Below are 21,629 nucleotides of genomic sequence, written 5' to 3'. Positions count from 1 at the left end.
GTCGAACATGTAAGTGTTGTGGCCCATCAGTGGCCTGTGCAGCTAGTAGCTGATTCCGACAGCGAGGAGGCTGGTGTGGAGTGCGCCAGCAGCCTGTGCAGCTGGCACTCGAGTTGGACAATGAGGAGGCTGGAGAAGATGTGGTGCCAGAGGCCTTCAGAACCTCCAGAAGCTTCCATGGGTGAAGAGGAAGAAGAGGAGGAGCCTCTTCTCGATGCACAAGCGCGCAGAGCTGCGAAAAGGCAGGAGTGGCTCCTCAGGAATAGGTCTCCTCGAGAGTAATGCTTGGGACTAATTGGCCACTCCCTTAGCCTATTTAAGGACAGATAACGACTGAGGCAATTTGCAGGGAACAACTTAGTTCATTCTCCTTCGTGTCTGGATCTTAGTTCTTTTATCAGTGTCCTGCAAATTGCTTCTGGGCTTTCTGCCAATCCTTGTAAGATTACGATTATTTCTTCTTTGGATTCTTGTAGGCTGTTAAGAAAGTTAATTAACAGCCTTTGTTTGAAAAAGACTGATTTAATTTAGTAAACTAAGGTTTGTACATACTTTGTGCGTGCTGCGTTCTTTGGGTCCGTAGATGGAGCAGAACACTACTAGATAACAGGTGTTAAGTATAAACATGGACATGAACGAAGGAAATGAATACAGATAAATGGGGATAGTAGGACAGGGACGGTAGGCATGATGGTGCGCTTATGCACGCCTCCTTTATGGACCTCTTAGGAATGGAGTGAGGTCCACGGTGGACAGTTTAAGATTGAAGCTGTGGGGATTAGAGGATGTAACAAAGGAGTTGGGTAGAGCATTCCAGGTGTTGACTACTCTGTTGCTGAAGTCGTATTTTCTGCAATCGAGTTTGGAGCAGTTTACCTTAAGTTTGTATCTATTGTTTGCCCGTGTATTATTGCGGTTGAAGCTGAAGTAGTCATTGACAGATAGGACGTTGTAGCAGACAATTTTGTGTACTACACTTAGGTCAGACCGTAGGCGGTGTAGTTCTAGGTTTTCCAATCCCAAAATTTTGAGCCTGGTGGCATAAGATATTTTGTTGTGAGCAGAGGAGTGGAGTACTCTTCCTGTGAAGTACCTCTGGATTCGCTCAATTGTATTAAAGTCCGTTATACAGTGTGGATTCCAGGGAGACAAGCTGTATTCAAGAATTGGTCAGGCAAAGGTTTTATATGCCCTCGTTTGCAGTACAATATTCCTGGAGAAGAAGCTTCGCAATATTAGGTTAACAACTCTTAATGCCTTTTTGGCAATGCTGTTACAGTGAGCTCTGGGGCTTAGATCGGCCGCGCGGGGGATTATGGGAGCAACTGGGCGCTCCCATGTGACTCCTCTCCTGCGCGAGCTGCATTGGCTTCCGGTGGACTTCCGGGTGCGCTTCAAGGTGTTGGTGATCACCTTTAAAGCGCTCCATGGCTTAGGGCCAGGGTACTTACGGGACCGCCTTCTGCCACCAATAGCCTCCCACCGGCCAGTTCGCTCCCACAGAGAGGGCCTCCTCAGGGTGCCGTCGGCTAGACAATGCCGGCTGGCGACCCCCAGGAGGAGAGCCTTCTCTGTGGTGGCACCTACCCTTTGGAACAATCTACCCCCAGAGATACGAGTGATCTCCGACCTCCGGACTTTTCGTCGGGCCCTAAAAACTCATCTCTTTCAGTTAGCCGGTCTCTCTTGATTTTATGATTTTATGGTTGGTTTTAAATTTTGATATGGATTTTAAATTGATAAATTTTAAACTATGGGCCAAATTTAATTATTTTAAATCTATTTTTAATCGTACTTTATGTATAAATGTTTTTATTTTGGCTGTTCACCGCCCTGAGTCCGAAAGGAGAAGGGCGGTATAGAAATTCGAATAATAAATAAATAAATAGATCGTTTGAGATGAGTACTCCTAGGTACTTGACAGAGTGAGGGTTATCTACGAGGTCGTATCCACCCAGCTTGTATTTGGTGTTCTGATTTTTGTTGCCAATGTGTAAGACACAGCATTTGTTGGTTGAGATTTGGAGTTGCCAATGTTCGACCATTCAGATACATAGTCAAGGTCACTTTGTAGGGCAGCAGTATTGTCAGTGGTGTTGAATAGTTTTACGTCATCAGCGAAGAGGATGCAGCTGCTTATAATATGATCACAAAAGTCATTTATGTAAAGCATAAATAGTGACATTTTAGTGACTAAAAGAGGCACAAACTTTGTGAGGGGGAAAATGAAATAAAAATGTCAGAGAATTTGGTGGCACCTCAAAGATTAATAAATGGATTATGGAAATTGAGAGTTTCATGGACTCAATACACTTCAATGTATTCACCTGACTGATATATTTATTTGCGTATAGAGATGTAAAGAAGGGAAAGGGTGGAGAGTGGGGCCATAAGGCCATAAGGAAGCAACAAACTAGATATTATTCTAGCTCAATGCAGCAAGCAGCAGAGCCCTGCGCAAAACAGCTGAGAGCAAATCAGCTGAGAGTCAGGAGGCCGATCCAATCAACTTGTGCTAATTAGGCTGTGCTGAAGCTGAAAGGAGCTGTTTTTTCTTGCTGTTTGCTTGCAAGAAGGTAACTGCTGCGAGGCAGAAGCCAAAGGGTGGGCGGCAGTGGGTGGGCGGCAATGGGTGGGCGGGGCTACATTCAGTGTATAAGATGCACCTAAATTTTCACCCCCTTTTAGGGGGGAAAAAGGTACATCTTATACTCCAAAAAATATGGTAATAACAACAATGTTACTAATTTAACCACTACGGTGATTCACTTGACAAATGTGGCAAAATGGGACAAAATTCACATACCAAATGTTTCGCTTAGCAACATAAATTTTGAGCTCAATTGTTGTCATAAGCTGAGAACTACAGTACTTGTACTATTTACTGCTATCAATTTCCTTTTAGTATCAGAGACAGCATTGCATTGATAAAGCAACTTGGCCAGTCACCTTTGTGCTGTCTTTTATTTTATTTTTCTTTCTTTTATCTATTTTTTTTGTTTTATTTACTTTATATATTTTATTTTGATACAGTATGAAAGAAGTGCTCATGACGCAGGCAGACCGGTTCACTGAGGAAGAGGTAAGATTTACTTCATCATGAAAACTGCATGCATCCCACATAATTTTTTCTCCCTATTTGGCAAGAATAATTTTCGTGGCAGGAAGTGTTGGGAAGGATTTTGTGGTCAAAATGTGATGTCAAGAATCGTAATATTTCCACAAGAATTTGGTGATTCCAGTATACATGGGAAGGGAAGGGAAGGGAAGGGAAGGGAAGGGAAGGGAAGGGAAGGAAAGGAAAGGAAAGGAAAGGAAAGGAAAGGAAAGGAAAGGAAAGGAAACGAAACGAAACGAAAGGAAAGGAAAGGAAAGGAAAGGAAAGGAAAGGAAAGGAAAGGAAACGAAACGAAACGAAAGGAAAGGAAATCCATCTCTCACTCATTATTTTGCTTGATATGGGGTTAATAGCTAAAAGAGCTTTAAAGTATTTCGGGTAGTGATCTGTAGCTTATGTACACATCCCATAAGCTGATCAGCCCTTGCAGGGATGTGGAGCATGGGAACAAAAGACCAACATGTTTAGAGGACAAAAGACTGTGCCGGTCTATGATGTTGTGAAATCCTTATTTTCTGGAAATATTTAAGCTTCTTGGGTGGTGGAGAAAGGAAGGGAAGGAAAGGGAAGGGAAGGGAAGGGAAGGAAGGGAAGGGAAGGGAGGGGAAGGGAGGGGAGGGAAGGGAAGGAAAGGGAGGGAAAGGGAGGGGAGGGAAGGAAAGGGAAGGGAGGGAGGGGAAGGGAGGGAGGGAGGGGAAAGGGGAAGGGAAGGGAAGGGAAGGGAAGGGAAGGGAAGGGAAGGATCAAAATCCATCTCTCATGCATACTCCCATTCAGTATTTTTCAAATTTGGCAACTTTAAGATCTGTTGAGTTTAACCCTTAACCACAGATGTACTATTACAGACATGAGGTCAGTAGCAAAAAGACATTCAATGTTCTCATGGTTGGATTTAAAAATTGATGTATAAATCAGTAAACCAAAAAATGTATTGATCTCTATCAAATCCTATATCAAAGATCACTTTTTGTTTCTCCATCCTTGAACTTCAATCTTTCTTCTCTAATTTTTACATTGGCCCACTGAATGATGGCATTAATAATTTCTTTAGAAAATAATAATTTCCAAATCTCTAGGGGAGACCAAATGTAGACTGTACACGAGGAACTGGCATTTTTTTCAGGCATATCTCTATAGCTAGCTAACTACTGTATAATTAAACTTCCAAAGAAGGGAATTTGTATTGTTAAGCAACTTAAATACCCAGACAACACAATGCTTATTAAGCACTAAGAAATGTAATAAATAGAAAATTAATAAAATTTATTTTAAAAAGGTATTTATTTTTATATATACATGTATATATACATGTATGTATCACGGCCAGGGCCGGATTTAGATTGAAAGAGGCCCTAGGCTATTCCACTTATGAGGCCCTTTCACCAGTGGTGGGATTCAATATTTAACAACAGGTTCTGTGGGCGTGGCTTAGTTGGGGGTGTGGCTTGGCAATCATGTGACTGGGTGGGCGTGGCTAGCTGGTCACGTGACTGTGTAGGCGTGGGTAGCTCGTCATGTGACCAGGTGGGCGTGGCTACATGCATAGACTTTTTTCAGAGGGCTGAAAAAAGTCATTTCTGACTGGGCCTCGCACTTTTGACCGGTCCTCACACTTATGACCATCCTCACATTTATGCCCGTGCAGCTTTCTTAACAACCATGTCACTCATTTCACAACTGCTTCTCTTCACCATGGTGACAAGATAGGGCAAAAACGTAAAATGTGAGGACAGTCGTAAGTTCGAGGACTGGTCAAAAGTGCGAGGACCAGTCAGAAATAACTTTTTCAGCTCTCTGAGTAGTCCATATGCACAAAAGGACTACCCAGAGGGCTGAAAAAAGTCATTTCTGACTGGGCCTCGCACTTTTGACCGGTCCTCACACTTATGACCATCCTCACATTTATGCCCGTGCAGCTTTCTTAACAACCATGTCACTCATTTCACAACTGCTTTTCTTCACCATGGTGACAAGATAGGGCAAAAACGTAAAATGTGAGGACAGTCGTAAGTTTGAGGACTGGTCAAAAGTGCAAGGACCAGTCAGAAATAACTTTTTCAGCCCTCTGAGTAGTCCATATGCATAAAAGGATACAGCAATAGAGAGGGATGAAGGAAGGGAAGGGAAATTAGAGTAGGAGAGAGAGGGAGGAAGAGAGAAGGAGAAGGAGAAAGGAAGAGGAAGTAGGGAGGAGAAGAAGAGGGGGAGGAAGAGAAAGTAAGAAGGAAAGAAAAGAAAGGTGGTAGGTTTGAGGAGAAAGATTGCTATACAATAAAAAAGATGAAAGAGAAGAAAGCCAACCCCAAACAAATATAAAGATATTAAGATAAAGAATGAATTGTTAAACTTTAAAGAATAAAAGAGAACGAATATGAATAAATAACAATAATTAGAAACACACATACAAACATACAATGTATTTTCTTTGAACAGAGTATTTGGCCGGTTCACAAATTTAAACAGTGTTTAGTCATTTCAATTAAATTTACAATTTCTATATTTCCTTTTTGCCATATTTATTCCTCATCTATTTTTGTAAAAAACCAATATTACCCTCATCCTCATCTCTAATCTTAATCAAATTCAATTTTTCCCTTCTATTCTATATTATACCCCTTCCCATTGTCATCTATTTTTATATCCATCCTCACATTGGTTAATTATGTAATATTAGTTGTTTAATATAAATTCAACATTTTAATATAAATCAATTAGTTATATAACTACCTTTTTTGTATATTAATCAATATGAACATGAATATTCCAATTATTTCCATGCAATCCAATTTCTTACAAATCCATTAATTATATTTACCAATAATAATAAACAAATAATTTCCCCCATATATTCCTCCAAACCACAACTTAACCATTTCTGCTTTCAGAAATATACAATTAATAGTATCTCAATTATTACAATTCCCTAGTTAAATACAGCTTTTTTTTCTTTTGTGTTTTAAAATCCTGAACTCTTCTCTTTTTCCCTAAATTTCCCATTGTTTGCACGTACCTTTTTTGGTGAGGAAAAAGAAAAGAATTCTGCCTGCCTAATTTTCCAACCTTGCAGCAACAGCAAAGCAGTTTCGCTTTCGTTTCTCAGTATAGCTAGGGGAAAAAAAATCAGCACCCTTTGGAAGGAAACAAAACAGCAGAGACAAATCAGCTGAGAGCCGGGAGGCCAATTAGCCTATGCTGAAGCTCCGGGGGCCAATAACATTACAAAAAAAATACCGAACCCTTTGTTAAATTGCTGGCTCCCCCGCCCCTCGCCCACCACTATTTATTGGCAATAAATAGTGGTGCGGAGGGGCGGGGGAGCCAGAAATTTAACAAAGGGTTCGGCGGAGCCACCTAGAACACCCAGAATCCCACACTGTGTAGGCCCCTCTGGATCTTGAGGCCCTAGGCTGAAGCCTAGTTAGCCTATAGGAAAATCCGGCCCTGATCACGGCAACAATTCACACAATTTTGACAAATGTGCCCCTTGCAATTTTGTGCCTCTTAAGTGGGGTTTTATGAAATTTTGTTTTTTCTTAGCTTAAATCTCATGAAATTTCTAAAAGATGCCACCTTTTGCAAGATTTGAAACTGAAAAAGTGGACCATTTAAAAATGTTAACTTCCACTATTAAAATTTAATATAAGAATACTGCAGATTCAAGCATCTTATGTGGCTAATATCTGTGCAAGAGTCTAAAAGTTATCACTTTGTACATTCATATAAGTTTTTTTCCCATCCTAATAGTACAGATTTGAAATTTGTCCCATTATTAGAGCATATTTTGTTTGAGTGGATTGTCCACATCAATCAAAATATTCTATTTTCATCACAATTGCAACCAGTGTCCATATGAAAACCAGATTTATTGCCTCTATGTGATCATTATTAGTAATATAGGTAGTCCTTGACTTACAACTGTAAGCTTAGAATTTCCATCATAAGTCATTGCTGCCATAAGTCAAAGCACATGACCAACCTGATTTTATGATATTTTTTGCAGTGATCATTAAGAAAACCCAGTGGTGGGATTCAAGTAATTTAACAAACAGTTCTTCCTAGTGACTGGTTGGGTGAGTGTGGCTGGGTGGTGGTGGTCATGTGACTGAGTGGGCGTGGCCAACTCAACGTCACTCACAACAAGGTGGGATAGCACAGGTGGGTATGGGTCCTGGAAGAAAGGGAGCATACCTGGAGCATCTCCCCAAGCGCCCACGGCACACCCAGCACCAACAAGGGCCAGAAGCAGTGCTGGGGCTGCAAGATGTTGCTTGATCTTCTTGCTGCCCTTGTTGATGCTGGGCATGCCTCGGGCACTCGGGGAGACACTCCACGTGCTCTCCGGGTTGGCGGCTGCTTCTCTCTGCCCCTTCTCTTGCTGGTGGCCTGCCGGGAGAGCATCTTGCACAGCAAAGCGAAATTTAGCAGCCGTGAGCCGCCGCTTTGAGCAAGGCAAGCGAGCGGCCAAAGCAAACGAGATGAGAAAAGAAGTAGTTGTAAGAGGCAGGGTGGGCGGGGCGGTGAGGGGCGGACCAGCCAGTGGTGGAATTTGCCAGTTTGCCGAACTGCGCAGAATCTTAACAAACGGTTCACCAGAACCGATCCAAACCGGCTGAATCCCACCTCTGAGAAAAACCCCATGATTGTTAAGCAAGTCAATGCATTATATGGATATTTTTTTGCTGGAAACTGCCTAAAAATCCCAGTTTCTAGCAAAATACATTGTAAATTGTATCAGGTGGATGTAGAACATTGCAACCAACTGTAGAAGTAGTTGATTGACACGCACTTGAAATGCAGCCATGTGACTGCGGGTTGTGTGTGTGCCTCTGTCAGAACTCCAGAATTGAGTTATAAGTTCCTTTTTTGGGAGGGGGGGGGTCCATCGTAACTTTGAATAGTCGCTAACCCTTTTCAATTCAAAGCAGAAGATGAAAAAATCAAAATGGCAGGCATGCTTTTTCTTGCAAAATCACATTTGACAATTTGTCTAATTCCACCTTCAACCACCTGCAGTAAATCCTTGTCCAATAGTTTTGCTGTCAACACTTCATTCTTCCAAGTGTGAACCATGAACTTTGTCCCTATGGACTAGAAACCTGGTTAGGATTTGTTTTGTCTATGTGGAAACTGCAATTATTAACTCTCCCCATATGTCCTTTCTAACCTTTATTTTGTAAATCTTCTTCAGGTGAAGCAGACCTTCAGTGCTTTTCCTCCAGATCCCTCTGGTTATCTTGATTACAAGAATCTTGTTTACGTTATTACCCATGGGGAAGAGAACGATTAACAAGATGTTGAACTGATCCATCAAGAAAACACAATTCACCCATGTTTCTTTGGTACTGACATATCATTCAGTGGAAGCCAGATTAAAACATTATTCTAAATTACCTTGTGTTTTTTTTTTTATTTGATAAAACTACCTATACTATTTTTTGTATTTTGTTTTTCCCCTTGTCTCCCTATTCTTCTTCTCATATTTTCATTTTCTGCTGTTATTCTTGTCAGCAATATATAAATGGAATGTTCTTGATGAACTGGCTTTTTTATGACTTGCTGACACGTCTAATATTCACCAGATGCCTTTACTGGCCAGCATGATGGTTCTTAACCTCTTCTATTTCCTTTATTAAACACTTGGGGCTGTCTTTTTTTTCCTTACTGAGGAAAAGCCTTTGTTAAACAGTCATGATTATATATAAATGTTTGACTGGGCTTAATCTGATCCAAGGCTAACCCCAGGGCCTGTTTTAAATTTGAAGGCCCAGCTGCAAAACCTGTGAATTGGAATAATATTAATGTATACATATATTCCAAATGCATTTTTCCAACTACCATTTTAGAATTAGCTGCGTGCACTATAAAGAATCTTTAGAAACTAGTAAAAATGTTTTGCATTCAATGGTTGCATTCTTGGCAACCACTAGAGATCTCTTTCTTTCAAACTGAGGACTATACCTACACCCTGTTTTCAAAGTTATATCTCTGGAAGACAACAAAATTCCCCATAAGTCATTCCGAGTCTGCTTTATTATTCCGTTAGTCCATCTTTCTCTCCCTGGGGGTCAGTAACTTTTACAAGCCCCCTTAAAAACTAATTGCCTCAAATCTTATGAGACTTGGGTTATCTGACACAACATTTCAAGCTAGATGACTTGCAAGATATCAGCCTTTAATTTTTCAAAAGGTAATAATTTAGTAGGGAGTTCATTTTTGTGGGAAGTTGCTAGGCCTGCATCCGTAGTTGTCATATTCTACCGCACAATGCCAGGTTCTCTTCAGAAGAATTGGCTTGTTATTCTGTGTTATCCCTAAAGTGGGATTAAATGTTGTAGATTTAAATGACAAGATAGGGGGTTCAAAATGAGCATTAGAAGCTTTTTGAGAATAAGGCAAGGACCAATGAACAGAAGCTTTGCGAAGGGAGAGCCAAACTCAAAACCAAAAGCAATGATCATGAGAGCTATTAAGCAGTGGTATAGCTTGTTCCTAGAGCTGATGGTGCTCCATCAATGGAGGATTTCAAAGAGTGGACAGCCATTTGTCCAGAATGGCATAAGGCAGGGGTGTCAAACTGGATTTCTTCGAGGGCCGGATCAGTATTGTAGTTCTCCTCCACGGGCCAGTGGTGGTGGGGAGATGGGACGGATGCCTCCTGTAGCACCCGGCCAGCCAAAATGGAGTGCAGGGGGGGGCACGTGTCCCGTTTTCAGCCTGGATGGCCTCTTGCAGCACTTTTCTGGCCCAAATGGAGCACATGGGGGCTGCGTGTGGCCCCCATGTGCCACACACAGGCAAAGTGCTGCAGGAGGCCGTCTAGGTGGAAAACGGGCCACAGGGAGCACATCTAGCCCCCCCACACCCTGTTTTGGCTGCCAGAGGCACCACAGGCTGGTCCTTTGCTATTTCCAGGGTGGCCCCATGGGCCAGATTTAAGCACCCCGCGGGCCGGATTTGGCCTGCGGGCCTTGAGTTTTTCCTGGGACTGATGGTCGGACATGAAGATCTCCAAGGTCTCTTTCCTTCCCATAGAATCTCTAAGATTCGATTTTAGACATTGTAGAAAGAGAACCATGCTAATCTATGGTGCCAAAACAATCAGAAAGAGAAAGCATATCTTATGAAGAGGCCTGCAACTCATGAGATTTATTCCTTTTAATAACACTTGTTAATCAGAAAAGAGTTCTGTATTTTTTTTCCTATGATTCTTAGCAAAAGCAATTCAAGAAAGGGGCTGAGGGTCCCAAACTCTACAGCATAGCACTGGGAGTGAAACACAAGGACGGCATAGGACAGTGATGACTAACCGTTTTGCCGTCACATGCCAAAAGCAGGGAGAGTGCGGGGGGGGTGTCGCATGCCCACACCCATAATTCAATGCCCCCTGCCCCCCCCACGCATTCGTACATGACCCCCCTGCGCTCCCCCCACTTTGGCACGCAATGGCACGGTAGGCTCGTAGGCCCATCTTTTGCTCTCCCCAAACTCCAGAGGCTTTCTTGGAGCCTGGGGAGGGCGAAAATGGCCTTCCCCACCCTCCTGGAGGCCCTCCAGAGGCCGGAAATGGCCCGTTTCCCGACTTCTGGTGGACCCAGAAGGCCCGAAAATCAGCTGGCCAGCTCGCACATGTGCGCCATACCTGAGCTAGGGCAACGCTCACGTGCCCACCGATATGGCTCAGCGTGCCACCTGTGGCACACATGCCATAGGTTCGCCATCACGGGCATAGGATATTTTACTACAGGTAGTCTTCAACTTATGACCACAACTGAGCCCAAAATTTATGTTGTTAAGTGAGACAGTTTTAAGTGAGTTTTGCCTCATTTTATGACCTTTCTTGCCACAGTTGCTAAGTAAATCACTGCAGTTGTTAAATTACTAACATGGCTGTAAAGTGAATCTGGCTTTCCATTGACTTTGCCTTTCAAAAAGTTGCAAAAGGGGATTGCGTGATTCTGAGACTCTGCAATCGTCATTCATATGAGCCAGTTGCCAAGTGTCCAAATTTTGTTCATGTGATCATTTGGATTCATGGGAATGCTGCAAAAGTCGTAACTGAAAAATGATCATGAGTCACTTTTTTCAGTGCCATTGTAACTTTGAACAGTGACTAAATGAATGGTTGTAAATCAAGGACTACCTGTATTTAATAAATAGAACTGTTAGTGAGTTCACTACAGCACAACTAAGGAACCAAGGAAATTTAGGACTCTTATCTAGAGGCAGGGGTAAAATGCTCCCGGTTCAGACCGGATCACCTGATCCGGTAGCGATGGAGGCGGGTGGTTCGGAGAACCGGTAGCAAAAATCCCTGCCCCCCCCCCATTGCCCAGCTGAGCCATGCAATCATCAGAGGCTTTTTTTTAATTATTTTTAAAAGCATTTTTTCAACAACTTCTTCGGCCGAAGAGGTTATAGAAAAAATGCTTTTAAAAGTAAAAACAAAGCCTCTGCCGATCAGGCAAGTCAGCTGGGAATTGTCAGAGGCTTAAAAAAAAAAGAAAAAGCCTCTGCCGATCAGGCAAGTCAGCTGGGATCAGAGACTTTAAAAGCATTTTTTTAACAACCTCTTCAGCTGAAGTTGTAGAAAAATGATTTTAAAAGTAAAAAAAAAAAGTTGGCCACACCCACTGTCATATTAACCCCCCACCACCACCACCAAGCCACGCCCACAGAACCGGTAGTAACAAAATTTACATTTCACCACTGTCTAGAGGGATACTGGGCTGTCTTTCATTGGAAGCCTTTAAACAATGATTAAACAACTATCAACAATGATTAAACAACTATACTTTAATTCTGCAGTTTGTGCATTTGTGCATCAAGTAGAGAGTAAACTGTACACCCTACGAATGTGCTTCCATTTTTACCAGTCTCTGTTTCGTGTATTATGTTTAACTAGGTCACTTAAAGACCAAACAACTACATATATACAAGATGCTAAACTTGATTAGTGTTAAACACACTTAAGTTTTTTTTGTGAGTTATTGTTATGCAGCTTGTTTGGATAGCTTATGATTCAATCTTTGTATCAACCCAGGAAATGGATTTGTCAGTAATCAGATTAGGCACACAGTGTGAACAAATTTCTGCATTCTATTTTGTTTGAAAGTATTGTCACAATTAGTAAGGGGCTGGATTTATATACATAGTGTAGTATAGTAAACCATTAAGCAGAGTTACCAAACTGCAGACCCAGAACCTGAAATTTCCATCAAATTCTTGGAAAGTTTTTCTGACAAACATGTCAGAAGGATAAATAATTAAAATATATGATTGGAGGATAATCTTATTACCTATGTTTCGTTTCAATTAAATTTTGATGTGTTTGATTTCATTTTATTTAATAATATTAATTGTATATATTTTTAATCACTGGCCTATTCTCTACTTTTTGTTTTGTTTTGTTTTTGCTCTAGTATCCCACTTTAAAATTAAACTCTACACATAAAAATATACCTGAGTTCACACAACGCTGTAACCTAAAATTAAATAAATCACATAGGAGAATGTGGGAATCTAGGCAGACTCTATTGAGAAAAGTGACCCATGACCAGTGTTGGGTTCCTCCCGGTTCGGCCCAGTTTGGCCGAGCCGGTAGCAGTGACGATACGATGTCACTGAACCGGTTCTCTTTGTTCGGGAGCTGGGCTCTCCCGCCCACCCCCGCGTTATTCCTACCTTTTATTTCTTCTTTTTTAGCCCAGCTGATAGGTGCAGAAGAGTGGATTGCTGCACCTCAGCTGGGCAGATTTGTAACGTACTTGCGTGGAGTACAAGTTTGACGCACATGCGAGTGAAGCGACCATGCATGCGGCGATCGCACGTGAAGCGCGTGCACAAAGAGGTGATTGCGCGCGAAGCACGTACACAAAGAGAACCGGTAGTAAAGCCAGTTAGAACCCACCAATGCCCATGACCCATGTGTATCAGTGGTGGGTTGCCCCCGGTTCGCACCGGTTTTATAGAACCGGTAGTAAAACCGGTGGGAGGCTCCACCCACCGACCCTGACGTCATCTGCAAACCGGTAGTAAAGGTAAGTAGAACCCACCTTTGATGTGTATGTCCTACCATCCTGATGCTATGCTGGAACCCTCCTTGACTTACTAAAAAACCCCTATTGCTGATAATAGTCTCCCTCATTTCATTTTACGTCATTTTGTGCCCACAAGTCCTCTTCCATCTGGTTTGGTTCACAAAACACTCCAACCCATGGATTGGTTAACCTCAGTTGACTGAGTATAGCACAAATGCGGCATGATGCACTGAGCCATAACCATGATTTACAAGCCGAATGGCTGCTGGTTCACACAACATGCTAAGCCACAAACAACAGCTCTTATTTTGGCTTCACAGTGTATATGAAATCAACCGCTGTTTTGCAGAAGCCCGGAAGCTGGAAGATATTTGAAAGCAAAAAGAACTGAAGGCCAAACAGAATTCTGCTAATCCTCAAGTTACAACTGGGCTCATTGCTAAGCAAGGCATTCATATCAGTCACAACCAATTTCATGACCTTCCCCCCCCCCACAGTTGTTAAGCAAATCACTTTAGTCGTTAAGTGAATTATTTGATCATTAAGCAAATCTGTCTTAATGGGACACTGCAACCATCATCAACATATCCCGATTGCCAAGTGCCCAAATTTTGTTCACCTGAGTATAAGAATGTTGTGACAGTCATAAGTGCAAGGAATAGTTACACAAGTCACTTTTTTTCCAGTGGCGTTGTAACTTTGAACAGTTGCTGAACAAATGATTGTAAGGACCACTTGTAGAAAGAGCTCCGAAATGTGGAAGAATCTGAACACTATGTTGGCCACACTTCTAAACTGATTTAAATCTCTACTGTAGATTTGCCATTGGCAGTTTGTTATCCTGCAAGCCATTGAACAGGAGGGTGAATGGAATCCATGACCCTTTGGCATGTATAAATTGATTTCTATCTGCACAACCTCATTAGTAAAGATTTTAAATAAGTATTGCAACATCCACTTCCCACCCAAACCACAGTTAGAATTGTAACTCCAGATTGGAAGAGGGATGAATAGTCACTCACAGTCCAGATTCAGGGCCAGGTAGGGAGAGATAACTGATCATACAAGAGCCAGCTTTGCCTAGTGGTTAAGACACCAGGCTAGAAAGCAGGAGACCGTGAGTTCTAGTCCCGCCTTAGTCATGAAAGCCAGAGGATTATTGTCATGGGGAAAATAGGAGGAGGAAGGCATGTTAGATATGTTGGCCTTGAGTTATTTATCAAAATAATGAAGGGGATACAAAATAAATCAATATGTACTTTATTGTTTTCAGAACTATTATCCAATTAAAGGTATGGTAGGGGATCAAATATACTACTTTGTAGTTACCATTTCTGTTTTCCCACAAAACTTGATAGCAATCCTGAGTTTCGTCTTTAACCATGAATGCCTTTTTTTAAAAAACATATTACAGTAACTAGGATTAGTTCCTTATGTGCATAATAATGGGGGGTTTTTTTTCCAGTTAGACTGAAAAATCACAACTGGTTATCCACTGTGAGGGACATCTGGGTGGTGTCCTGAAGGCTTCTGGGGTACTTCCTGCAACCTTGGGCTATACAACTCTGGATTAGACCAACCACAGCCCCAACTTCAGATTGTGCAGCTGGCAAATTTGGAAGCACAGACTTTCCTTTCCATAGGGAGCCATTTTTCCTCCCCTTTGCAGGCGTGAATGTAAACTTTCCTACAACTCTTTCATAAACACTGGCTGGGTGGTGGGAAATAATTAAGCACCAATAATGAAAACACTGACATGAGGCTATAATATAACAGCTTGAGAAGTGGAGGCCATCCTACCACGTGCCCCCCTGCCCCCCCAAGTTGCTTTTTTTGGAACAGACCGGTGTTATAAATTGCCTGGGTTTAATTGGCTAACTTCAAAAGCATCTGAGATATCCACCTGCCAGTCTTCAGACTTTCAAGTGGGGTGGTCAAGATGAGGGAGAACTTGATGGTGGTATGGCTTATATCCACCTGTCAAATTCTGCAGGCAGTTAACCCGTGTGACATAAATACCAAATGTTCTGTGCTGTTTCAGATGATTTAATGAAAGGACAAGATGGCTACACCATTGGTCTACTTACAAAAAAAGATTACTTGCTGAGGACCTCCAGGGAACACTCTTTTTCCATCAGTACGTGGGGGCGGGAGGAATAATCTAATAGATTATAAAAATGCAACAACCCAGGAAACAAAAGAGTTTCTGTTTGCAAGAATACTAGAAATTTTTCCCCAGGATCGATGATGATCTCCATCATACCTCATAGTTGAGATAAGAGGTTTCCCCCAATTCCACTTCATTCTCCTGCTTGGTTGAATAAGGCAGTTTTTGGCCAGTTCTTTTTTTTTAAAATATTTTTTTTAATGCAAAAAAAAAAATTGGCAATAAAGGATCAAGGTGGTTGAAGAATTTTTTCCATTTCTTTTTAACCTATAATAAGGCTCCTTACAGAGATGCCTTTTTTTCCTCTATGCTTCTTGGATTGAACTTCAACCGCTGTCAGTGGTGAAATGTAAAATTTGTTACTACCGGTTCGGCCAAAGAGGTTGTAAAAAATGCCTTTAAAAGCCTCTGACGATCAGGCAATTCAGCTGGGATCGTCAGAGGCTTTTAAAAGCATTTTTTCTACAACCTCTTGGGCCGAAGAGGTTGTAGAAAAAATGCTTTTAAAAGCCTCTGACGATTCCAGCTGAGCCACGTGATCATCAGAGCCTTTTTAAAAAAAACTTTTAAAAGCATTTTTTTTGGCCGAAGAGGTTGTAGAAAAAATGCTTTTAAAAGTAAAAAAAACCAGCCTCTGATGATCGCGCAGCTCAGCTGGGCAGGAGGGGAGGGATTTTTGCTACTTGTTCTCCGAACCACCCGCCGCTATCGCTACCAAATTGGGCGATTCAGTCCGAACCAGGAGCATTTCACCCCTGACCACTGTGTATATGTTCCCCCCAATATTTGGGTGATTATGGTGTTGATTTGAAAGTAGAACAAGGACAAATGGGAGGTTGGACTAACATTCATCCTGTTATAGATTTCATTGGAACAAATCTCCAAATCCTATCCTACAAATAGCAGCAAATCAGTTCTTTTTTATTTTGCTCGCACACAAACACTTGAAGATCACCCACCAAGCAGGACTCTCTCTCTGTTTCTCTCTAACAACATAAAAAGGTAAAGGTAAAAGATGATAGATGATAGATTAGATGACAGGTAGAGAGATTGGATGAGAGAGGGAGGAAGAGAGGGAGAGAGGGATAGAGGGCGGGAGGGAGGGAGGGAGAGAGAATAAAAAAATAAAAAAATAAAATGTCTGGAAGAACCAAACTGGGAAGATTGCTCCAAGCAGATGCTAACTACCTATCATAAACTACAGCAATTTCAGATAAACATAGGCTTGCTACTGTGGTCTGGAGTCTGAAAGACTCCATCATCTGCTGTATTCATTCTGCAACTTCTTCCCAGTTGCTGGTTTTCTCTGCCTCTAGGAGAAGAAGCAAAGCACTCTGCTTTTATTAGCAATGAAGTATCATTGAAACCAAGGGAGAGTCAATCAAGTCATTGCTTATTGAGTCCTGTAGTTTTTAATCTCACTTTTTTTTTATTCTTGTAATACACCACAGTGGGGACAATGTACAGGGAGGAACTGAGAGGCAGGAAAAAAAAAAACGCTACGTCAGCCAACCGATGATTTCTTGCATATGTCTGCTGTCAGTATAAAATTCTCTCTGGTATTCACATTTTGGGCAGTCAGCAAATCATTTCAACAGAAGTTTGATGAGTGCAGGATGAGTTGTCATAATTTATGCAAGTAGGAACTGCAGCAAAATGTTACAATGCTGCGGCACAATCATTTTCATTTTCATTTTGTTTCAAGTTGTGGCCGCTCAGCATGCCAATTGTTGTGAATATAAGATGTTTCCTGCAGGCAGTGCTCCACTTAAGCTAAAATAAGACCCGATGTATAATAATCAGAACAGAGCTGGAAGAGACTTTGGAGGTCTTCTATTCCGACCCCTACTCAAGCAGGAGAGCCTATACACTTTCAGACAAGTGACTGTCTAGTCTCTTCTTCAAAACCTCCAGCGATGGAGCGCCCACAACTTCTGATCCATTGGTTAATTATTCTCACTGTTAGGAACTTTCTCCTTAATTGCTTCTCTCCTTGATTAGTTTCCATCCATTGTTTCTTGCCTTGCCTTATGAAGAGAAGAGAAGAGAAGAGAAGAGAAGAGAAGAGAAGAGAAGAGAAGAGAAGAGAAGAGAAGAGAAGAGAAGAGGAAGGATTTGGAAGGGACCTTGGAGGTCTTCTAGTCCAACTCCCTGCTCAGGCAGGAAACCCTACACCATTTCAGACAAATTGTTGTTCAATCTATTCTTAAAAACTTCCAGTGTTGGAAAATTCACAACTTCTGGAGGCAAGTTGTTTCACTGGTTAATTGTGTACGTTCCCCTACTCCTCATCCCTAAGTCAATAATTGTATCTTTCTGAGGGATGTGGCATAGAAGCACTGGTGAAATTCCATTTTTTTTACTACCGGTTCTGTGGGCATAGCTTGGTGGGCGTGGTGTGGCTTGGCACTTCCAGTGTTGGAAAATTCACAACTTCTGGAGGCAAGTTGTTTCACTGGTTAATTGTGTACGTTCCCCTACTCCTCATCCCTAAGTCAATAATTGTATCTTTCTGAGGGATGTGGCATAGAAGCACTGGTGAAATTCCATTTTTTTTACTACCGGTTCTGTGGGCATAGCTTGGTGGGCGTGGTGTGGCTTGGTGGGCGCAGCAGAGGAAGGATACTGCAAAATCCCCATTCCTCCCCACTCCTGGGGAAAGGATATTGCAAAATCTCCATTCCTACTCCACTCTGGGACCAGCCAGAGGTGGTATTTGCCAGTTCTCCGAACTACTCAAAATTTCCGCTACCAGTTCTCCAGAACCTGTCGGAACCTGCTCGATTTCACTCCTGCATAGAAGGATCCTTGAAGAAAAAAAAACACACACACAATAGATTGATGCATCCTACATTCCAAACCCATCCTTGGAGAATAAATAAAAACTCAGATCTGAACATCTTACATTAAAAAAACAAAAACAAAACAATTCTACCAAATAAGTAAAGTCTCCAGAAAATTTCCAGAGAGCTACTTTTGCAATCAAAGCAGCTCACACATCTGGAATCGGTTGCGGAGGATTCAAAAACCATCAAAGCAAATGGCATTAATAAATGCAAAGAGACATTAGGCAGGCAAAGAGGAGCGAGAACGACCAAGAACACAGAGGTGGGGGGCGGGGGGGGGGGCAACATGAATTCTCCATGCAAATGGACTCATTAGCTGCAAAGGAGTTTGTCTGCTGTCTTCACGTCTCTTAATTCCTTTTCATCACTTTCTGGCATTGCTAATAAAAAGTTTTTGTTGTATGTTGCGTTGCGTGTGGGGGTGAAGGGGGGGAGGATTGTTGTTATTTGAAAAGGATCAAGACTGTATTTTAGGTAGAGACAGAGATGGCATCCAGACAACACATCCTATTTGATTAACTCTCCCCCCAAAGTTTTAAGTAGAACCAGAAAATGCAAAAGCATTTCAGAACTTTGTCAGAAACAGACTGCCTATGTTCACCCAGCATGCTCAATCCCGGTTACTGAATTAATCCATTTTCTAGGTTGCACAGAATATTTTATTGTAAACTAGGCTAGCTTTGTGCAAGATGTTAAACTATGGACCGGTATAAACGCCATGTCAAAATTAAAATTAACCAAGTTTATGAAAATGCTGCTGCAATGTTTAACTTCATTTCATTAGGAAGGTTGTGCCTCTGATACCCACCTTTGCAATGCTAGATATATAGCACATTTGATCATACATTTGGACATTAAAAAATACTACCCGTGAGAAAGAAACACAGATAGTTGCTATTAGTGAAGCAGGTGTTATACCTACAATAGTAAGGGAATTTATTTACAGGTAGTCCGTATTCAGCAATTGGCTCAGATGATACCCTTTGCAGTTATAACTGAGATTTATGAACTTTGAAGCACCTTTCTTAGTTATGAGTCATCAGTTAGTACATGTTGTCCGGTGCTTGACCCATTATTACTATTATTATCTCTTTTATTCATTAAACATGAATCTCAGTCAACTGAACATTTAAAAATGTATCACAAATACCATTGACTGGTGCTAATGGTTGATATGGGTTGCTGCCAGCATCCTAGGTATTAACCAAGGATCTTCTTAAAATATACGATGTTCCGAGTAGCGCACTCTTTTGCAGTTCCGCTGGTGTTAGTGCAGGAAGCTGCAATTTCTTGATGTGTTTTGCAAAATTCTTGGACATGGTACCAAGTGCACCAGGGGTGAAATGCTCCCAGTTTGGACTGGATCATCCGATCCGGTAGCGATGGCGGTGGGTGGTTCGGAGAACCGGTAGCAAAAATCCCTGCGCCGCCCCCCCCCCCGCCCAGCTGAGCCGCAGGATCATCAGAGGCTTTTTTTTTTTTTACTTTTAAAAGCATTTTTTCTACAACCTCTTCCGACGAAAGAATGCTTTTAAAAGTTAAAAAAAAAGGCCTCTGATGATCGCGCGGCTCAGCTGGGATCCTCAGAGGCTTTTCAAAGCATTTTTTTCTGAAACCTCTTGGCCGAAGAGGTGGTAAAAAAAAATGCTTTGAAAAGTCTCCAATGATCCCAGCTGAGTTGCCTGATTGGCAGAGAGATATTTTTTAAAAAGCCTCTCTGACGATCCCAGCTGAGTTTCCTGATCGGCAGAGGCTTTTCAAAGCATTAGAAAAAATGCTTTGAAAAGTTAAAAAAAAAGTTGGCCACGCCCACCCAGTCACATTACCCCCCTCCACCAAGCCACGCCCACAGAACCAGGAGTAACAAATTTTACATTTCACCCCTGAAGTGCACCAATGACAATGGGTATCACTGCTACATGTTTCATCCATAGCCATGTAGTTTCGATGGCCAGGTTGCAATATTTCGTGATTTTTTCCAGTTCTTTTTCTTCGACTCTGGCATCTCCTGTGATAACAATATCAATAAACTATACACTTTGGCCTTCCTGAGCAACATTTTTGCTGGCAGTCCTCTGAAAACAGAGCCCGGGAGGGCCGTTGCGGCCAAAAACGGAACCTCAATGAGTGATGTCGAGTTGGCCATGCCCTCTGCCCATGCCCCCCCTGCCCCCCTGAGGTTAAAGACAACCCTGATGTGGCCCTCAATGAAATTGAGTTTGATCCCCCTGCTGTAGAGTAAAGTAGGTGAATGGCTGGTGTGGGGTTAAAGGTGAAGGTTCCCTTTGCACATATGTGCTAGTCATTTCCGACTGTAGGGGGAGGTGCTCATCTCCATTTCAAAGATGAAGAGCCAGTGCTGTCCGAAGACGTCTCCGTGGTCATGTGGCTAAACGCCAAAGGCGCACGGAACGCTGTTACCTTCCCACCAAAAGTGGTCCCTATTTTTCTACTTGCATTTTATACGTGCTTTCGAACTGCTAGGTTGGCAGAAGCTGGGACAAGTAATGGGAGCTCATCCCGTTACGCAGCACTATGGATTCGAACTGCTGAACTGCCGACCTTTTGATCGACAAGCTCAGCGTCTTACCCACTGAGCCACCGCGACCCTTGGAGTGTGGGGTTAGGCACTTCCAAAGAGGAGAAGTATGTGTGGATGTCCCTTCTCCCCTACACAGATAGTCCTTACAGTGATTCATTTTCTGACTATTGAAAGTTATAATGGCACTGAAAAAAGTAACTTACAACCAGTCCTCCCACTTATGACTGTTGCATCATCTCCAGGATCACGCAATCATTTTGGGCCTTTGGCAACTAGCATTTGTTTACAATAGTTACGGCATCCTTGGGTCATGTGTTCCCCAGCCAGCTTCTGCCGAGCAATATGGGGAAGCCAGATTCACTTAACGATGGCATAATTCACTTTTACAACCGCAGTGATTCACTTAACAACTGTGGCCAAAAAAAAGGTCATAAAATTGGGTGCAACTCACTTAACAGCCAATTTGCTTAGCAATGAACATTCTGGTCTCAGTTCTGGTCATAAGTTAAAAACTACCTGCATTAACACAGAGAGATCCATTCTATACAATGATCCACTACAGGCAAAATTTCCAGAAGGGGTAATAACACAAATTGACTGTATCACCAACCTAGACCCTAGCTTAAAGTTCCTAGTCTTCCACAGTGACTTATAGTAAGTGATTTTTTAATTGACAGAAAAAGCAGAAAGAACAGTTTCTTTAATGAAATGCTGACTTGGAATATCTGCTGCAGAATGCAAAAACGGAGAATGTTCTCTTCACCCCTGTTTGCTTTGGCCTACGTGCCCCTTGCTTAACGGGCTAATTTAATTAACTTTGCAGGTTCTGTATCATTTGCTGGCCCCTCTTTTCTTTTTCCTTTAGACTAGCTGAATTGGTGAAGACAAGGATACACTTTCAAAGCTTTCCTGTACGAAG

The 21,629-nt window shown here is 42.1% G+C and overlaps 1 protein-coding gene across 2 annotated transcripts in view; it reads left to right on the top strand.

Moving 5' to 3' along the window:
* Positions 1–8,508, top strand: part of MYL10 (myosin light chain 10) — a 42,866-nt gene extending 34,358 nt beyond the window's left edge. For both annotated transcript variants that reach the window (XM_034421340.3, XM_060693270.2), the window contains 2 exons: positions 3,034–3,082; positions 8,307–8,508. In XM_034421340.3, coding sequence (XP_034277231.1) covers positions 3,034–3,082; positions 8,307–8,405 — 148 coding nt within the window. In that variant the 3' untranslated portion in view covers positions 8,406–8,508. The remainder of the gene's footprint in view (positions 1–3,033; positions 3,083–8,306) is intronic.
* The last annotated feature ends 13,121 nt before the right edge of the window (positions 8,509–21,629 follow it).

This window comes from Pantherophis guttatus, chromosome 1 (assembly GCF_059756535.1).
Source record: "Pantherophis guttatus breed Tessera chromosome 1, ASM5975653v1, whole genome shotgun sequence".
Lineage (NCBI taxonomy): Eukaryota > Metazoa > Chordata > Lepidosauria > Squamata > Colubridae > Pantherophis > Pantherophis guttatus.
This window is presented reverse-complemented; position numbering and strand designations above follow the sequence as displayed.